Here is a 20,794-nt window from a genome sequence, read left to right as displayed (position 1 = left end):
GCAGCCAACATCTGTCGTAACTGTGCCGAAGCACTATGTCATATTATCACAGCAGGTGTCAGAGAGACTTGGCCCCTCTGTCACAGCACCTGTCCTCATTGCCCAGCAGTCAGAACAGCCTGACCTTGCACATTCACCACGGGGGATATCAAGATAAGAGCGCCAAGTCAATGCGAGCGGAGCAAGACATTGAAGTGGCACGCATTCCCTCCTTTTTTACAATCGTTCTCTTTCCCAAGAGTCATACTGTTAGAGGAACCAAATGACAGCAATGTTAAACCAAGTTAAGTTAAACCATTAAATTCGCTGTACCCCGTCATCAACCCTATTATTTTTCTTTCTTATTAAAGGAAAATTTGGTTTATTTCAACTCGTTGCCTTGGCCACCATTGCATCCCTCATGATAACACTGTACTCACCAAACTGCCCGCTGAGATTTTGGGATGATGATATTTCTGTGACAAAGTCAAAAACACAAGCTGTCATCTGATCAGACTGGTTGTCAACGAGCCAGCAGCCAGATTACCTAAACCACTTTATTCAGCCATAAAATTAAATGCATGATAGGACTGTTGGTAATAATCCCTCATTGCATAGGGAAACACTGTGTATGCGCAACTATTGCAAATAGGGGGAGGTCATAGATGGATTAGGGAGATCTGATTACTGTGTTGGATGTTTAGGATAGACAGTGGGGGATATTTTTTTTCAATATTGCCAAAATTAAATTAATTTAGTGTGTAAATGGCCAAAAAACCCAAAGTCATTCTTTGATGTTCATCATCAGGGTCAATGGAGCACTGATGGTACCTTTACTGTCAGGAGTGATGCTGGTCCTGCTGCAAAGTGACAAATAAAGCTTTCCTAGCATTAATACTCAAATAGGCTTTGACACAATTGCAATTTATTTTTTTGGGCAGGAGGAAATGTGTGTGGCTGTTCTTCGAGCTAATTGCTTTTCTTGTTCCTGTAATTGTTTTATACAGCATACATAAAAAAGCTTAATGAAAGACTCAAGTCGCTATGTTCAGCACTTTGAATTGCCTTGTATTTAAAGGGGTGCAAAGTATATAAACTTCCTTACCGCGTATGTTACTCAGTGTTCGTATCCACTTAAAACAGGACTTTAAGAGGTCTAAAAATGTAGTTAAGCTGCTTTTTAAATTAGAAATGTCTTCTAATGAGGAGAAAATGACTCGCTTAAACTCTTAGTCCAATGCTTCTCGTTACAAAGTTCCCATTAGTACTACACATGCAAGTGTGACGACAGATTTCTCCTCGTTAATTCCTGTAGTAAAGTTAATCAGTCATCACCACTGTGTTTTATTATGATCATCGTAATTATAACTGCAAAATGCTGTGATGTGTTTTTTTTTTCTGGAAAGTCTATGATGTGGTACATTTCAGCACAAATCCATTCCAATATTCTTAATGGGTGACACACATGTGGAATCATAATTCTCTGTCAGTAAAGTCTATTTTCCCCCAAGTCATTCTCTGCTGGGCAAAGCGAGCCTCCTCTTTGGCGTCTATGGAAAGAGCATCGGGTTCGTAAACAGAGGAAGCTTTGTTAAGTACTGCAATAAATCGCATAGAAGGCAGTCTCATAAAAGCCAATTTCCTTCAGTGGCAAAGCGGACATATTGGGATGTCAGCACTTCCAGCTGCACCGTGATTTAGGAAGCATATATTAGCTGTTGTCATGTTCACATACTGTATTTACCACTTTTTTCCTCTGGAGCTCGACACGTCACCTGTTATCACTCCCACTGTCACAGTCTCAGAAAAACACACCTCTATCGGTTTTCTTGTATTCTCAAAACACCTATTTATTTCCCCTCCACCACCACCTTTATTGCTCTTCTCACTTCGTTCCTCGCTTTTTTTTCTCTCCTCGGTCTCTCTCTCCCTCACTCACTCATCCACCTCTCCCTCCCTGGACAATTTGTTTGCAGCTGTGAAAGGAGGGTGGTAATTGAGAAGAGACCGTGAAGCTGAATGAAACTTGCGTGAGTTACAGAGCACTACTAGCTCCTCCATGGAATTCCAGTGAAACTCGGATGCAAGACCACACGCTCTGCTTGCAGTTACGAAACCCATTATCTGTCCAGGCACGGATGGATGTTGTTATAATCTTCATGTTAGTGTCACAGATTGGACAGGAGGCGCAGTGCAGCAGACGCACTGAGGCACAAACTTCCCCATAAAATACAGCGCTTAAAGAAGTGGCTATAAATAATAAAAAAAAAAATGTACATTTCTTTTGGCTATTGAGTTTAACACGTCTCTCTGCATATCTCCTTCTCTCCTGCCAGGTGCCGTCGCCAGCACAGAGGTTAAGATGCGGCTTCAGGAGTTTGTCCTGAACAAGAAGAAAGCGCTGGCTCAGCGAAACCTTAACCACTGTCTGCCCAGCGACCCGCGCTTTTGGTATGGGTGAGTGTCACAGCCCACCGCTACAGGAGCTCTCATGGCTCGGGAATGTGAATGGAGAATTCAGACGATATGAGTTTGAATTCAAGTTAATTATTATTTACGTACCGCTCGTAAAACACATTTTGATATTTGAGAAATAGACACATTGAGAGCAGAGATTTATTGTACTCTATAAGCAAATCATTATCAGCCCGGAATTATAAATGTGTATCCCTTCCAGAGTGAGCATCTTTGTCAATTTTTATTTTTTTTTGAACAACAAATCATGAGCTTGGCTGTTTAAAATGAGTTCATATATTTGAAATGCTTACACTTAAAATCCTAAAGAAAAGCTGCATTTGAAACAAATTATTTTTTGAAATCATTTGAAATCATCTTATTTTTTTTATTTTTAATACTAATATTTTAATGATCTTTAAATTCTACTGTGTGATTTTTTTGGGGGGGTTTAAAAGAAGTAACATTCCACACAGATGAAACCTTTGGTTATCAGCCAGTATTGTTTCCTTGTAATTTTATAAGCTAAAAAACTTGGAAAATATCAAACATAAAAACCGCAACAATGAGTAAAAAATGGTGACTTTTGTAAACATGGCAGACCTTCCTTCCGGTGTTGTGTGGGTATCCCTGCATGTGTACGAAGTTGCCAGCGTCAACATTAGCGTCTCTGAGAGTCTTCGCCAGTTGCCTTGAAAACTGCAGATAAAACGTTGAAGGAACACAGCTTTTTTTTCCTTTTCTTTCTGGCTATGTTTGTAGTCTGTGATTGACAGCTGGCTCTCTTTGAGGTGTGTGCGCGTGTTTGAAGTGGGTTGGGAGACAAGACAATGGCACCTCTCATGCGCTTTAAATATTTGAAGAGGCTTTAAGCAGTCAAACATTTCTGCCAAGGCTCTAGACGATAGAACAATCCTAAGAGTGTGCCATTGGTGAGGAAAACGGTTTGCCTTCACTGTCACCACCGTCACCATTTCTCCCACTTCTTAAGTCTCCTACCTGTTTGCTTCCTTCTCAGTTCTTTCCTCTTTGAGCCTCATTTCTCCTCTCATCTTGCATTTCTAACTCACTGTCTCTGTGCATTTTTCACCCACTGCTCAGAAGAAAACTTGCCTTAGCCTCTTTCTTTGCTGTCTTATGGTGAAAAAGACGAGCGGAGGTCGCCTTCAGCTTCCATTCTCTATCCCCTCTCTCTGCTCTTTGTCTCTTTCTCCATTCCACCCTCATTGTTGGGTTGACCTTGGGGAGGTCTATGGAAAATCAAGTAAGGTACAGTGGGTACAGCGAGCTTGGCAAGCATACATAAATACTGATGTATTTAATATATATATTTTTTTTCTTTTTTGTAGAAAAACCCAGCACAGCTCTTTGGACCAGAGCTCTCCTCCCCAGACAGCATTGTCAGCGTACACCCACCCGATGCTGGGCACATACGACTCCAAGGACGACTTCCCTCTCCGAAAAACAGGTACGGCATGGTGCCATGGTTTAGCTGAAGTTTTGCTACTTCCTGATGTCCATATTCCCTCAACCTCTTAAAAACCAGCCACCCACTGCATGTCTCACTGGGAGCCCTAATCTTCCTTTTTCCTTTTGCATTAGCAATTGAAATGGCTTATTGGGTTTCAAAGTCAGGCACATGAACCAGGAGTCAGTCACTTGGAGGATTAAAAGGAGCCCCCTAAAATAGTCTCAAAAAGTTATCTAATGAGGTCCTTTAAACCATTCTAATGTAAATGAGGGCAGGTGGATGGAGAGTGGAACTCTAAATGAGAACATCGGAACAGAACTGAGAGTTAGGTGGAACATTTTTATGTAATACATATGTAGCTGGAGGTAGCAGACTGGCTCTGCTCAAAGGTAACAAAATCAGCCTCCAAACACCATTAAAGGTCATTGATGCATCAAATCTCAATGTGTAGAAACAACAATCAGACAATTTAATGAGGGGTTGTGTGCCGGACTATTTCTTCAGTTGTCAGGTTACCACTTGCAGTCAAGACATAGTCTGAAATTATCTTTAAATGTTTTTTTTTTCTTAGTTTCAAGGTCTTATAGTGAGTTAATGTGGACATATTCAATGATTTGAGTCTGAAAATCACCTCCTTACTTCTATTCAGCCTTGTGCTTCATCATCATGTGTAGAATATAAAAAAAAGAAGAGAGTTTTAAATGCCAGTCGGCTATTCTCCTGTTTAAGATATTAGCTAACCCATTCAGGCACCCTCCTCCACAGACGTCATAGATCCAACTGTTTGACAAAACAACCATTCACTACTCTGAGAATTGTCCTAAGAAGCGCTTAGAAAAACAGCAGTTCCTGCCTTTTGGATGCGTCAGACTTTTATTTCTCCGTCCCTCTGTCCAAGTCCAAGTGTGGCCAAGCTGTGATTGTTCACTTAATGTCGGCAGCTGCCTTGGCAGTATCCCTGCCTGCTCTCACAGCTGGAGGACAGGCTCAGTGTACTCTGCACTCCTGCCCACCTGCTGTGAGCTGGAGGCAGGAAGGATTTGTCCTGGCACACAACCTCAAGACGGCAAGTCTCAACTTTCAGGGACACTCGGATGTAATCCAGGAGCTTCATTGGGCGCCAGTGGTGCTGAGAAATATTCACAACTTACAGTTTCAAAGTTCATACTGACACAAAGTACAACAGGCACTAAAGCGCAAACATGTCACTGTGCATATATCAAGAAACCTTCAGGAGAGGATTTGAAGACATGTGCTCACACAGGATATTGCACAGCTGTTGAGGAACTGTTGTGTCAACAGTGAGCAGACACGCTGTAGACCAGATAAAATGGGCAGACAGAGATGACCTGTGTTCAAAAAGGAAGTGAGTGACACTGATCACCACAGTTGTGCGACGCTCTGACGACTGGCGCTGTCACACATGACGTGGGGAAGACCCTTTTCTCTAACGCCTGCGTGTATATCCTAAATATACGTTACGGAGGCGAGGCCCGGCGTACAGTGTGTTCCGACAGGGGTTCATTGTCCGAGTCTGAGAGGCTCTGTGATAATGGAGAACACAGAGGGCCACTTTGAATGCTGTGGCAGGAAGTCTGGAAGGCCTTCATGACAGAAGCAGACTTGTAATGCTGACCCCCTTTGTCCTCCACTCTTTCACACACTGTCACACACACAGACACACACACATATTCCCATACAGCACACATTTAAACCCTGCAACATATCCATTTACAGAGAGCATTTTCATAGGAGATAACTTCCTTGTGGTTCTCCTCTGACCCTCAATCCTCGCCTTACACATTAATCCCCACTTATTGTAAGACTTGATGGAATTCAGAGCATATCTATTGCCTCCACTTGGCTCTCAACATGGTGACGACTGAGCTGGTGGCTACCAGCTAACAGTGCAAACAACGGCAACTTTATCTTTACATTGCAAATAGTTGTTTGCTGCAATAGTAATGCTCTGAATTTCAAATTTAGTTCCATTAACTAAACCAAACGTATTGTTAAATGACTGGTATTTCATATATCTAATCTCAAACCCTTTGGCTTTGAACTTTACACTTTTTTGTTTACACTTTAGTGACACAACAACCAATGAGAATGCGCCATTAGTAGTAACTGTCACAATGCTTAAATTCACTTCAAATGCCATCAGAAAGATAGTTATATATTTTGATATGATATTTGAATATAAATGTATTTTGTAAAAAGCTAAAATAGCTTAATGTTTGATTTGTAAAGAGATTTAAAAACAGACCTGTCTCTCTATTTGTCTGTTTACCTACGGTCCGTCCCTCAAACCTATCTATCTAATGCATCATCAATAGATATTTCTGGGAAGCTCCACTGATGAGTTTCAGCAAACTACTCTATTGATTTCTATAAATCTCCCTCCCCTTTTCTGCCCTTCCTTTGGACGAGCATCAAGGCTTCCCCCAGCACCAAGCTCAGGACTCCCATCAGTCAAAACAGATGAGCAACCGATCAATGTTTTGTATCAGAGAACCAGTTTACTCCTCCAGCCCTCCTCCATTGAAATACAGAGCACCACTTATAGAGACGTTTAATCTGGTATTGATATGTCATCAGATGGGTAGAGATAGGGACTTCACTTAAGAGTGTTTCATGACTATCTTGAAGTGAGAGAAGGGCATTAGAGAGAAATGATGAAGTGAATATGTATTTCTACTTTGGATTTGGGAGTCTTGTGTGTCATTACACTTCCTTGCCTCAAAAGCCAATTTGGACACCCATGGCTAGTGTGGAAATCTCTTTTTAAATTGTACCTTTTATAATACCAGGACTGTGGGTTTGCAGCACCTCAGGTAATTTCCTCCCTCAGCAGCAGTAAGTGTCCCCAAAGCCGAAGACATGCTGTTGCCTGACAAGAGAGGATGTGAAGCTAAGATAGTCCGAATGTGGCAGGATGGCTGACTAACTTTTGAAAATGCTGTTTTGGCAGTTTGGAAATGTTGTGTTCTGGGCCATCGACAGCGGAAAATAGGACGGTGAAGTATGCTGTAACGAAGCAGCACGTACACCTATGCCAACGGTAGCTTCTGATGTACACGTTTAGGTAGAAAAAAAACTAAGGAGACAGGAGAGAGGGAGTTATGCCAGGGGAAAGAGAGAAGTGGGGATTTAGAGGGAGGAGAAGAGAGAGAGACGGGAGGGGAGGGATTGAAGGAAGGGCTGCAGTAAAAATGCCAGCATCAGCAGTAAAACCAGTCTGGGCCCTCTGCAGCGAGTGTGTTCGCACGTGTGCACACTGGTGTGCTTTTGCCCAGTCGGCATTAACACCCTTCAAAGTCACTGCGTCCTGAGGTGAACGCCCCGTGGCGACCGGTGCCCGGCAACACCCCTGCCTCACCCTCCTTCTCTTTCTCCTTCACTGTCCTCCTAACCTCCCTCTAACCTTCCGTTCATCCTTCTATCTATCCTCCCTCTCTCTCTCTCCTCTCCTCCTTTAAGCTGCACAAACACAACCTTGACCCACCCACCCCCCTTCTATACTCATCTTTGTGAGCCATGTCTTTCCTTCGCTGGCACCAAATAGACCACAGTTTCTGTCACCATTGCAACCAGTTTCCTGTCACACCTGTGTAATATTTTTTTTAAGCATGGCTTTGTTTATTATTTAGCATAGGAAAGGATGATTGTGGCAATTTCAAAATGTCAGACTACTACAATCCACTGTGCAATTGACTTAAATTAAACCTGTATGCACTACGCTCCTTCTCACACAGTCTCTTCCTTCTGCTACTGTCAGTTCAGCTAATGCATAGCATTTAATCCTGATCCACTCCATCGCTCTTAACAAAGACTTTTGGAAGAGTGCCCTCCACTTAGAAGACGCAGCTCTTTTTGAATAATTGAGTTTCATAAGTTCAGGCGTGTGTTCCCCCCTTAAAATTGAAAGTGCATTTGAAAAATGAGAGAGATTCACAGTAGGTCATCTTATCCCCACCACCCAGGAGGTATATTGAGTGCTTGTACCTCTTTGAAGTACATTAAAACTCTGCGTAGCTTCATCCTACCTCATTCAAGGCTACAGGAAGCGATGGGTCCAAAGGGTTTGCAGTGACCCTCAATACATCTTTGACAAAAAATGCTGCAGTACACAAAGAAGAATCAATTGCTTTCCCTCGGCTGTACCCAACAGTTCCACCTCCTTCTCTGGGGCTAATGAGCGTGGTCTGTTTGATACAAGGTCGCGGAAGGAGCATTAGGTCAACCGTTGGTCAACCCGCCCAGCTTCAACTAATTGAACGGAAGGAAGCCAGTGGAGGAGGGAATAAGGCTGCCCGTGTCTGGGGTAGTCTGGCAGAGAGAGACACCAAGACAAGATTGTCCAGAAAAAGGTCAGGTCCTTTCCCTGACCTGACAAGATTCCCAGAATACACTGAATGCTTGCCTCTTCTCCGTCCTGCCGTCACTCGGCACTCGCCAATACGTTTTCTGCAGCAAATCCAGACAAGAGCCCCAAGAGATAGAGATAGAAAACCAGCCGCACAAACATACGTGACGACCGGCAGTGGCTGTGTTTTTGCAATGGAAAGTGTCTGGAAACGGGCAGTGTTGGCTGGCAGAGTGTGGAGGCAACATCATTAAGTGTTAGGGTCAAGAAAGCTGCCAGTTGGCTGCCTCCTTTCTTGTCGCAGTGCTCCCCACTGTCACATGACGGCGGCTAACCTCAACTCCGGGATCTGTCGGGCCAACACATACAGTGTGGTCCTATAGGGACCAGCTCATTAGCCCCACTACATGCCCCTGAACAAGCCCCTGCTTGTGCGGCCCCGGCAATCTACCACGAAGCTGAGTGCCGGAGCAGCATATCACAGGGAATCTGTAATTTTCACTTCAACAGGGTAAATTTGGCGTGTAACCCTTGGATATTTTTAGAATGGGTGGCCCAGTTGGAAATAAAATACTTAACCTTGCCATTGCTTAGCTACATCCACTTATAAGTCTGCCACACATTTGTTAAATGGGATGGGATAAGCCTCATTAGTTGACAACATTTGGCAACGCTTTCTTCAAATGTAAAAGAAGGTTCTCAATTACTTTTGAGTTTTGTCTTAAAATAGACTGAAACCTCTCCACCTTTTAAATAAAACCCCCATCATGTCCCTGTTCCTCTTTTTGTCTCCTCAGCCTCGGAGCCCAACCTGAAGCTTCGCTCCCGGCTAAAGCAGAAGGTGACAGAGCGCCGCAGCAGCCCTCTTCTCCGAAGGAAAGATGGCCCCATCACTTCCGTCAAGAAGCGTTCCCTAGACGTGGCTGGTGAGCACTCTTGTTGCTGGATTTCTTCTGTTGGTTCGTGATAAAGAATCTGATTTCCCTAGTACTTTGATAGACAAATAAAAGAGATTAAAATATCCCCATTCTTCGCCTTACTTGGAACATCAATGACTAGATTTTGCCTAGTAACAAGTTTTTTAATGGCTTATATTTTCAAACAGTGTCATATAAAGTTAAACACTTTCGTCATTCATTTCAATGAGGTTTTGGATTTTTTAAATATCAAATCAATACTTTCTTATATGAATGCACCCCAGAGGGATTTTTAACAAAACAGAATATTTCATCTCAGAAAGCTCAGCATCTCAAGCCGGCACGTTATTTAAATCAAATGTCTATGTTGTGTGTATGTCTATATAGAGTCAGCATGCAACAGCGCACCTGGCTCAGGTCCCAGCTCCCCCAACAACAGCTCCAGTAACATCCCCAGTGAGAACGGGATCTCCATCTCCAGCAGCCCAGGAGAGGTAAACGACATCACTGCCAGCTTCTGCATTTGCATTACTGCACATGCACGTGTGTGTGTGTGTGTGTGTGTGTCTTTTGCTGTTAGTGTGTACGGGGGCAGACAGGTGACCAGACGACTCCAGGTGGAGCTTGGCATTATTTGTCTGTTTTAATGGAGAGCTCAAGCTCTGAGTGTGTTTGCACGTTTGTGTGAAACAGAGGCAAAGTAATGCTCTGTACGTAACACTATGTCTAATCTGTGACTGTTCTCTGTAATGTTGTGTGTTTGTGTCTGTCTTCAGGCCTCGCTGCTTCATAGGTTGGCTGCTAGGGAGGGTTCGGTCAGCCAGCTGTCTCTCTACACCTCCCCTTCTCTGCCCAACATCACCCTGGGACTGCCAGCCACAGGGCCGGCCAGCTCTGTGAGTACAGTCAATGCTCAGTATTATAAATCTTTAATACAGCATCACTCATTACACCAAATATTATTTAGTTTGCAAAACCGCTCTTATCAATTATTTTTGGCATGATGGTGTCTTACATGTGTGCCTCTCTTTCTCCATCTCACTCCCATTCTGTCTCATTTGACCCTGCTTTGTCTCTGTCCATCTGCCTCTCTCTGTCTCTGCCTGCCTTTCTCTTTCTCCCTCCTTGTGTCTCAATCTCTCTCTCTCTCTCTCTCTCTCTCTCTCTCTCTCTCTCTCTCTCTCTCTCTCTCTCTCTCTCTCTCTCTCTTTCTGTAGGTGGTGTCAGGACACCAAGATGGTGATAGTCGTCTGGCGTTGCCCGGGCTACAGCAGGGGATTCCTCTGACCCCTCCGTTCCTGCCCACGGCCCACCTGCCCTCCTACTTGGCGTCCTCGGCTCTGGACAGGGAGGGGGCCGGAGGGGGCACGGCCGGTCACAACCCCCTTCTCCAACACATGGTGCTTTTGGAGCAGGGCCACAACCCAATGGGTCAGTATTCACCGCAACATTAATGTAAAACATATGTGGAAATTATTCTTAGTATATAACTGACGGTGTAATTTTGCTTCATTGGCTCATTGTTTGATATGACAATACTTGCAACCCTAATTTTCTTTTTTCAATTAACATGTGTAAATATTTTAGATAAGTATTTTCTTTGTAGTTATTTTCTTAGATAAATAGCTCTTAGATGTAATGTCACTTGGGCCTTGTCCACATCTTCTCTTTAAGGGGTGTAGTGTAGTTTTAATGTGAACTGGGCCACGTTTTAGTCATTTTTGCAAACCAATTTGCATTTCACTCAACAGCTTGAATTGCAGTCATTTCAGGACACTCACACATAGCTACATTCAACAGTCTGCTCTCCAGGGCATCACAGTCGAGATGCATCAGACAACTTCTATGCCTCCGTGCCAGCGACAGCCGTGGCCTCGTGAACGTGATATCTCAGAAACGCCTACTGGGAATTTCTCCAATTTGGCATAAATGTCCACTTGGACTTAAGGATGGACTGATTAGAATTCCGGGGGGGGTCATTGCTCACTGACCTAACAAAATATATTTGTGGTGTAAACTGCCACTTGCCTGGTTGGCAGAGTTATTTTAAAAAGGGCACTTACACCTAGTAATTGCTCTAAATTACTTTGAAGAGAGAAAGTTCAATGGAACCAAACCGTCTGGTGTAATCCTCCGTTGCAAATATAAGTTAAGCGATGAAAACAGCCATAGTGAAGCTGGAAAATAACTCCATCATGTGGGCAATGCCCCTGTGTATCCCATCGTAAAGACCCCAGTTGGGTCATTGACTTCCTACTTTATATCTGCGGCGCATGAAACATATTCAAAAGCAAAAGTAATGGTGGTTAAACTACATCAATAAGCTTGTTAAAAATGCCAGTGACATTCTCACATTCTCCTGTGACCACTCTGTCTTCACAACAGTTGGTCTTGCTGGCCTGCCGCTGCCCTCACCCTCTGTCTCCAAACTTGCTCGTGGCCACCGTCCCCTTGGGCGAACCCAGTCAGCCCCTCTGCCCCAGCAGCAATGTGGACAGGCCCAGGCCCTGCAGCAGCTGGTGGTCCAGCAGCAACACCAGCAGTTCCTGGAGAAACACAAACAACAGTTCCAGCAGCAGCAGCACATCATCAACAAGGTAGCTCAATGTGTGTGTGTGTGTGTGTGTGTGTGTGTGTGTGTGTGTGTGTGTGTGTGTGTGTGTGTGTGTGTGTGTGTGTGTGTGTGTGTGTGTGTGTGTGTGTGTGTGTGTGTGTGTGTGCGTGTGTGTCAGGAACGGTATCTGAGGCAACATTTGAACAGCTGTGGTGGAGCAGGCAGCTACATATGTTTGTGTGTGTGTGTAGGACTCTTTGTCCATCTACACAACTTTGATTTGTTTAATGTGTGTGAATCCTGTCTCTGCTCCAAGAGGAGGATGAATCAGCCGGCAATCAGCAAGTCTTCTAGCAAGTCTTTCTTGTCCGTGGTTATGTATCCCTACTTCTCCCAGTCACCCTGGCAACTGTGCTCTAGAGGAAGCTGCCTCCATATATGGTCACCCAGGAAGTGTGGCTCAGTGCATCCTTCTGTGTGTGTGTGTGTGTGTGTGTGTGTGTGTGTGTGTGTGTGTGTGTGTGTGTGTGTGTGTGTGTGTGTGTGTGTGTGTGTGTGTGTGTGTGTGTGTGTGTGTGTGTGTGTGTGTGTGTGTGTGTGTGTGTGTGTGTGTGTGTGCAGATATTCCTATAGGATTAAGTCCCATTATCTTGTGTCGTTGGGGTTGTTGGTGACTCCCTCGCGTTCAAAACGGCATGCGGTCTAGTTAAGTCAGGAGGAGTCAGGCTTATGTGTAAAAACAGGTTATTTTCATTTAACATTCATTTGTGTTCATGCTCTATTCTAGGTGACTTAAAAAGAGAATTACGCCTAATGAGTTTGCTATTAAAAAAAGAGAAAAAACCCCAACTATTTCTCAGGTAGAATATACTAAACACTGTTAATCATTGAAGAAGATTTAAGAAATCATAAAAGGGTGCCTTATTATTATGGGCATGTTCTGGCCTCATGCTTTAAATTCATCTTGCATGTGTGAAACAGCATTTCACCCCTAATTCCCTGAGTGTACCAAATTATAGACCACTCACTGTAGACCTGTGTTATTTTCGACATTTTCGACAAGGCTTCCCATTTGGATAATAACCACTTCATCAGTGCACAGCAGAAATCTACAGTATCTAATGAAACATCCATATTTTTGGATTGACTTTAACATTATGAAAGAGAAGCTGTCTGGCATTGTGGCTCAGTTGGTAGCCCATTTGCCTCACAGTAATCAGAGCTGTCGGCCAGCTGAGGCCTCTCTGTGTAGAGTTTGCACGTTCCCCTTGTGTTAGCATTCTTTCCTCCAGCTGCTCTGGTTTCCTCCCAGAATGGCTTTAGATGTAAATACTGTATGTTTGTCTATACAGTGTGTAAACCCTTTGATAGGCTGGCAACCATTGCATATAGGCAAACAGCCTTTACCTTGATGCACAAATTGGAATTATCAGCTTTTCACACCATTCACTATTTAACATAAATAAAGTATAAAACATTTTAATTTCAATTCAGTTTAATTCAATTCAGTTTATTTTGTATAGCCCAGAATCACAAATTACAAATTTGCCTCAGAGGGCTTTACAATCTGTGCACATGCGACATCCTCTGTCCTTCCCTCACATCGGCACAGGAAAAACTCCCCTAAAAAAACCCTTTAACAGGGAGAAAAAAGGAAGAAACCTATGGGAGAACGACAGAGGAGGGATCCTTCTCCCAGGATGGACAGAATGCAATAGATGTCATGTGTACAGAATGAGCAGCATAACAGTTCTTAGATACAACACATTCAATGTATATGACATAAATGATTCATATAATAAGACTACTTATAATAACAGCAGCAATTATTACAGTAGAATTATAGCCATGAAAATAGGGATAGTAATGTGACTAATAATAATAATCGAAGTAGCAGTGGGTGTCAGTCAGCTCACAGCAGGAGGCACGACTACGGTCCAGGTACCACAACGATTCATGGAAACCTGCAGAACGAGAAAGCAAAAGGGCTTCAGGGTGGAAGTAAAGCTAAAATGCTTAATGGTACAGGTAATAGTAATAGTAATGTGACTAGTAATAATAATGGTGGTAGCAGTCGGTGTCAGCAGGGCCGTAGCAGGATGCACGTCCACGGTCCAGGTACAGCCACGATTTATAGAAGCCTGCAAAGCGAGAAAGCACAAAGACTCCAGGGTACAAGCAAGTCAATAAGCGTAATAGTACAGGCAATAATAATAGTTGAAGTTGTTGCTGTGGAGAGACAGAGAGGATGATGGTTATTCACTTGACTGTGGCCTCATGACTTTCTGTATAGTCAGAAAAGCTCAATTAGCTTAAATGATCTGACACCATTTCAAAGTGTTGTAACTATTTAAAGTTTGGAGATCCCAGTCCAAAAGTCACCTGGAATGCCTAAGAAACTTATTTAAGTGATAGCCAGAGCTGGTGCAACAAACAAAGTGTGCATCAAGAAAATGCCTTGACATGTGATACTCCACCATTCCATTCAGTGGGTCCCAGCGTTTAATCCAAACCTTTGTATTCCCTTATGAAATGCAGAAATTTGTGATTAGGCAAGAATAAACTTGACTGAGTGAGTCGGCACTCAGTGTTGGCATCATAACCAACTCAAGTGAATGCTGCTAATTATGGGATCACCACTGGTAAATGGTAAAATGGACAATAGCTGCAAAACAGGACAGTGGCATTAACAGATCCTGAAATGCAGCCATCTCAAATACTGGTCCCTTTAATCCACACTGTAACAAAAATCCGGGTGGCAACCGTGAATCCTCTCTAATGGTCATGGGTGGTGACTCCTCTGTTTGCACAAAGAAGTCCGGTTGTATAGAAGTCTTTGAGAAAATGACCCTACTTGATTTATTACCTCAGTAAACATTGTAAACATTAGATTATGGTCTCAATATCTAGTTTAAAGTATTCTTCGATACAGCAAGATGTTCCATTAGTAAGTTATGGTCTCAGATAGAGTAATATAGATCATAAAGCAGGGTTTGCTTGAGGGCGTGAATGACAGGTCGCTACCAAGGCGTTGTCCAATCTGGGAGTTGTCTGTGTTTTTGTCCTAGAACTTAAACCCTTTCACATTGTTGTTTCAGTTTATGTTTGTTAATTGTAACTTTTTGGTCGCCTTTAAGCTCCACCCTCTCTTGTCACTTCTGGTTAAAAAAAGATAGTGATGGACAAAAACCAAGATAGTAACAGTTGAAATTCCGAACTTGCTTCAAAGCGACAGTCCACAAACCAATGGGTGTTGTCACGGTGACAACGTACACTTCTTATATACAGTCTATGCAAAAGTCCAGCTTTGACTTATGGCTGCTCTTGCCTAACTATTCAGTTTTTTTTTTTTTTTTAAATGCTTTGTGTTTCTTCCTAATATAATGTAACAGTTCCAAAAACCATTGGAGCTGTATACCCAGTAGTCCCATTCTAAAACAATGTTATGTACGGTAAATAAATAACGTCCCCAGCTAGTCATTGATTCTATTTTGTCTCTGTACTGCCTCACAAATAAGATAGCACAATGGAAAAATATAAAAGTACCCCCAAGATATACTAATGATAACTGCATAATAAAGTCAGCTTTTAAAAAATAATACATTTTCCATTTACTCTGTAGTGCAGTACAGTAGCATGTCTCTGTAGGATGATTTTGTTTTAAATTCTACACAAGGACCATCGTGGCTGCCATTAAATATAATACTTACACTATGCATGAGTTCAGAATCACAAACTATCCTTGCAAATGTCCCAGTGGTATGGTATATTTAGCTTCATTGATCACCGTTGGACTTCCACCACTTTGTAAACATGAATCTTCCTTTCCTTGTTCACTTTTTTTTTAGTCAAGTCAGCAAGGAAAAGGAGCCCTTCCTGCTACCTTACATTTTGGCTTTAACAGTCGGACATGTTGGCAGCAAAGAAACAAATGAAAGAATCTTGGAAAAGTTCCATCCCGAGCCTGCTGCTTCCCCGTTAATTACCCTAAACAGTGAAGGCGATACTGGGATATACTCACTAACATTATATTGTTGTGGAAGTGTGTGAGGAAAGGCCAACAGACAATGACAACTAGTGTCAAGTGTGTGTGTGTGTGTGCACACAATCACCTTCTCCACCTCCCGCTCTCTCTGTCCTCCATCTCAGGCTTATGTAGTGCCTGTCCCCCTTATGGTTCATATCCCAGCAACTATTTCCTCTGTTTAAAAGGAGGGCTGGGGAGAGGGAGAGAGAGAGAGAGAGTGAAGGAGAGAGAGAGGGGAAGAGAGCCACACAAGAGAGAGAGAGAGAGAGAGGGAGGAAGAGTGAGAATCAGTGCAGCAGGAGTGAATGAGTGTTTTGAGTTTGTTTGGAGAAGAGGGACTGGGATGAGGCAAGAGCCCGCTCTCTGACGTCAATGGACTGTTCCCTGGGCAATATGCCAGCCAAGTGTGTGTGCGTCTCTGTGTGTGTGCGTGCGTATATGTGTGTGTGTGTGTGTTCCATGCAGTGGTGCACTCCAATCATGACCTACGCATCAAGGTTGAGGTCTTTGACGACAGGGACGGGGACAGCTGCCACAACAAGATTCCTACAACGAGCCCTCTACAATTCTTCCTCTCTTTCTCCCTCATGTCCTCTGCTCGGTTTTCTCCTCTTGTGCAGGAACAGGCATAGTGGAGTTAACTACCTGTGTATGAATTTAGAATATAGTCATGGAGATCTTTAATTAAGTCAATAAATAATGAGAGTTAAGAGTACAGGTCTGGTTTATCTCCGTGTGTACAAAAAGTACAAGTGCCTGGCTAATGTTAGCTATCGTTTGGTTAACCTTAAGGTCTTTTACGTTGTTGTTTTGAAAGTCGAACCCAGCAGTCAGCTATTTTTGGAACGAATAACACTGATACTAGTTGAGGTGGAGCAGGTTGTATGGCATGGTACATTGCTGTCTCTGGTGTTCTCGCAGGCATGATGGAAACATTCTATCTAAACAAGAATTAATTTAATGTATGACTAGCTCGAAACAGAGTTCAACACAACTATTCAGATTTTTTAAAAGCAAAGCTCAGTTGAACAATTAAACGCTAATCCTTGTTTAGTTAATCCAAGTTTCAAACTAAATGAAATATTTTAGCCTGTAGTTAGTTAAGAATAGTGTTAGAGATTAATCAATATGGAGATGCTTGTTCACCCAAATTAAAATAAATGAATAAATCAATTTGTGTGCTGTCATGACCTGTAAGGGCAATAAAAGAGGGGGTAAACAGTTAAGTTTTACCTGCTTTGTATTGCTTTACAAAAAGTTCCATTCTTTGCTAGTTAGCGAGCTAAAAAGTCAGTTAGTAAGCCTAATGTTACTCATGGCTCTGCAGAGAAGCTCTTATTTCTTTCCCATTTAGAAAAAAACTTGTTGGGTTGAGTCGTTCCCTTAACTCCTTGCTCAGTCTATTTCAAGAATATATAATTTAAACGTTTGGTGCAACGGACCAAACAGAATTTGAATTTAATCTATATTTAGAGTAAAAACTAAACTGACTTCTAAAAAGAGCTTTCCATTTTATCGTACTTAATCAGAAGCTAATGTGTTGCAACTGATCTAAATTAAACCATGATTTAATCACAACCTAACCCCCCATGATTCAATGATTTACTTTAAGCATTCATGGACCAGTGAATCACTCCCCCAATCATAACAATGGTCTTGGGAAACCTCTTAACTGAACTTTTCTCTTTTCGTATTCTAGATCATGTCCAAGCCCAGTGATCAGGTCTCAGCTGCGAACTCCAGCGCCTCAGGGCCGGCCAGGCAGCACCAGAGTCACCCAGAGGAGACGGAGGAGGAGCTGAGGGAGCACCAGGGGCTCTCCCTTTCATCCTCGTTATCCTCTTCCACATCCGCGCAGGAGACGGGGCCTCTGCGAGGGCTGGTCATAAAACAGGAGCCCCCAGACCCCCAAGAGCAGCAGCAGGAGGAGAGAGAGATGAGGGACAGACAAGTCGAGCAGGAATTCCTGTTCCGACAGGTAAGGACGCAGGGCCGGGAAGATGAGGGCAGGGGGGAGTGGCAGTGGGAGTAAAAGGAAACTAAAATTCAGAAAAGGAAGATGACAGTGAGACAAAGAATGAATGAAACAAATTGAATCTCCTTTTAAGACTTTCCAGAGTCAAAATAAAAAGAAAGAAGATGAAACAGATTTTAATATTGGCAACAAATCCCTTCTTTGTAACATTATTTCATCATGTGTATGTAGTATGATAATAACTACTTTTTAGTCACTGATCTTTTTTTTTTAAGGAAAATGAATGATCTTACAGCAGTGACAGATGGAGCTAGTGACTAACTAAAAACATTACACTCTACATTCAATCCTCTTGACTGTCTGTCCATATCAAGTTGTAGTGGACTGCAGGCTGTACTTCCACACACCACACATGTTCTGCTAATGCAGAATAGCGTGCTTTTTTACATTTTTATGAATGACTTGGGGCTTGTAAACCTCCTCCACGCTACAAGACACCCCATGGACAATCACATTCACACGCTTTCAAACTTCATACATAATGTTCTCCACACAGAAACCCACACTCAATTTTGCATTCCTCTTGCACCACATATATTCTATATTCTCTGCTTTGCACACACACACACACACACACACACACACACACACACACACACACACACACACACACACACACACACACACACACACACACACACACACACACACACACACACATATGCAGCCATACCCATTCAGGACACCATGTCCTCATCGGTCAAGCCCATCCCTGCTGTCCTTTCAGCCAAATTCAATCAGGCACTCCCCTCACTGTCGCCATGGCGCCCAATGTAAGCAGAAACGCCCATCAGAAATGGGCTGGCTTGGTTGGACTCTTTTGAGTGGAAAGATCAGATGTATAACCCAGGTGCACACAACACATACTGGGTTCCAAGGTCTTACATTAGACACTTTTCAAATAAAGTCATCAATAAGTACATTTTACAGTTTCAAAAATGTGCGTCTCACCTTGCCGTTTTAAAGGCAGTTTGATGGCTCTTTATAAGTCTGGTACTAGACCATTGATAGTCTTTTTCAGCTGAGTGCTCACATGAATGGTATTGTTAGACCTCTAAGTTAATAACATAACATATTTGACAGATTTCCCTGCATTGCTACTATATTTGCGTGGTTGTCATGTGAACACTGTACAGAAGAGAAAACCCCATATGTCACTGTGTAACACAAGCTCATCTCTTACGCCTACAGCATATTTTATGTAGCACAGCAGCTTGGTATTTGCAAGAATCTAGTGCCACCTTCTGGAAGGGGAAAGACATTGCAGTCCAGCAGTCTTACGGTACATGTCACTCTGTGTGTGAACAGCAGGCTCTGATGTTAGAGCAGCAGCGGATCCACCAACTGAGGAACTACCAGGCCTCCATGGAAGCATCCGGGTTGCCAGTCAGCTTCGCCGGACACCGTCCCCTCTCCAGGGCTCAGTCGTCCCCAGCCTCCGCCTCCTTCCCCATGGTGGTTCAGGAGCCGCCCGCCAAGCCTCGATTTACAACAGGTCTGTTGAAAAACAATAATGATATGGGTCCTACGCATACGCACATCATATATTATGCTTGTTAGTTGTGTGTGTTGCTCTCACACAGAGATCGGTCGTAAAGTAGAGCGGGCAAACGACAATCTAGCAACACACTCTAATCCTGCTGATTGCAGGTTAGAGGAAAACCACACAGCATGATGAGCCAACACAAAGTGGCTGTTTATATGCTCAAGGCTGTTGCTAGGTATTCTGAGCCTTGTGACGACATACACCACAACAAGTGTCATTTACTGTACATAGTCATCTCTGGTTACTCTACGTGACCTTTTTGTTTATCGGGTAAGCAGGTGCAATGTATAATCACGTCATAGGACTTAAACAGTGTGATTATAGGAATCTTTTACCACCGCTGTACCTGCCCTCATTGTTAAGGATATACAAATAAATATATGGTGTGTGTATTGTTCCAGGTCTGGTGTATGACTCCTTGATGCAGAAGCACCAGTGTATGTGCGGCAACACCACCAGCCATCCAGAGCACGCTGGTCGCATCCAGAGTATCTGGTCCCGACTACAGGAAACAGGCCTCAGGGCTCACTGCGAGGTAAGGCCACAGTGACCCTTGACCTCAGGCCCAATGGATGTAACTTTTAAAGAGTACGGTCTTGACCTGCTGCTATATAAAAAGTGTCCTGAGATAACACATGTTTTTATTTGCTGCTTGTAGATACAATTGACTTGACATTATGGAAGTTAGAGTTGAATGGATTCAATATTTATGATTAATATACCTGAATTGTCCTGTCCTGGAGCTATGGTGAGTCAAGTATCAAATATGTATTATGTCCTCCTGCTCATCCCAATTACTGAGTACTTATTTTGAGGTTAGGACATAAAATAACTGTCATTGTTAAAATACATTTTCCACTTTACAAATACTTAGGCCCCCTTACACTGCAGCTGTTTTAACATGTCAGTGTTTTTTTCCCTTTTCTTCTTGTTATAAACCTGTTGCGTTCTTTTAAATAAAAACTTTGAGATTTAGAGGTAAATAGTGGAAAACAGGCCAGTATTCAACTCTGAAGTGCAGGTTGTTTTAATGACCAGAAGGGGGCAGTGTTAAGCTATTTTCTTAACTGGCTTTACCAATGAAAACTAAACATATAGAGCTTATGGCTTTAAAATGAACCATTTTCACCTTCTAAATTCTTATTTTCAGTACACACGCATACACCATTGGGCCTCTATATATACACTACTTTTTCATGTGTGCGGAACATAAACTTCAATGTAAACAATGTAACTCCATCCTTGCCGTCTTCTTTCAGTGACTATGGCAGTTTGGATGGTTAGCATGTAGTTTAAACCAAATACGTTATTTGTCTCTCTTTGTCTCATCATTTTGTATCGGTGTCTCCTCCTCTATCCTTCTCTGTGAGCAGTGTATCCGCGGTAGGAAAGCCTCGCTGGAGGAGTTACAGACGGTCCACTCCGAAGCCCACGTCCTGCTGTAC

The 20,794-nt window shown here is 42.9% G+C and overlaps 1 protein-coding gene across 3 annotated transcripts in view; it reads left to right on the top strand.

The window, feature by feature from the left end:
• The window catches only part of hdac4 (histone deacetylase 4), a 119,646-nt gene that overhangs the window by 69,447 nt on the left and 29,405 nt on the right, over positions 1-20,794 (top strand). For all 3 annotated transcript variants that reach the window (XM_054614738.1, XM_054614737.1, XM_054614739.1), the window contains 11 exons: positions 2,316-2,436; positions 3,783-3,901; positions 9,068-9,196; positions 9,575-9,681; positions 9,964-10,083; positions 10,405-10,618; positions 11,573-11,784; positions 17,468-17,746; positions 19,112-19,298; positions 19,751-19,884; positions 20,723-20,794. The exon at positions 20,723-20,794 is cut by the window's right edge and continues 31 nt beyond it. In XM_054614738.1, the coding sequence (XP_054470713.1) occupies positions 2,316-2,436; positions 3,783-3,901; positions 9,068-9,196; positions 9,575-9,681; positions 9,964-10,083; positions 10,405-10,618; positions 11,573-11,784; positions 17,468-17,746; positions 19,112-19,298; positions 19,751-19,884; positions 20,723-20,794 (1,694 nt within the window). The remainder of the gene's footprint in view (positions 1-2,315; positions 2,437-3,782; positions 3,902-9,067; positions 9,197-9,574; positions 9,682-9,963; positions 10,084-10,404; positions 10,619-11,572; positions 11,785-17,467; positions 17,747-19,111; positions 19,299-19,750; positions 19,885-20,722) is intronic.

Source organism: Anoplopoma fimbria, chromosome 16 (genome assembly GCF_027596085.1).
Source record: "Anoplopoma fimbria isolate UVic2021 breed Golden Eagle Sablefish chromosome 16, Afim_UVic_2022, whole genome shotgun sequence".
NCBI lineage: Eukaryota > Metazoa > Chordata > Actinopteri > Perciformes > Anoplopomatidae > Anoplopoma > Anoplopoma fimbria.
This window is presented reverse-complemented; position numbering and strand designations above follow the sequence as displayed.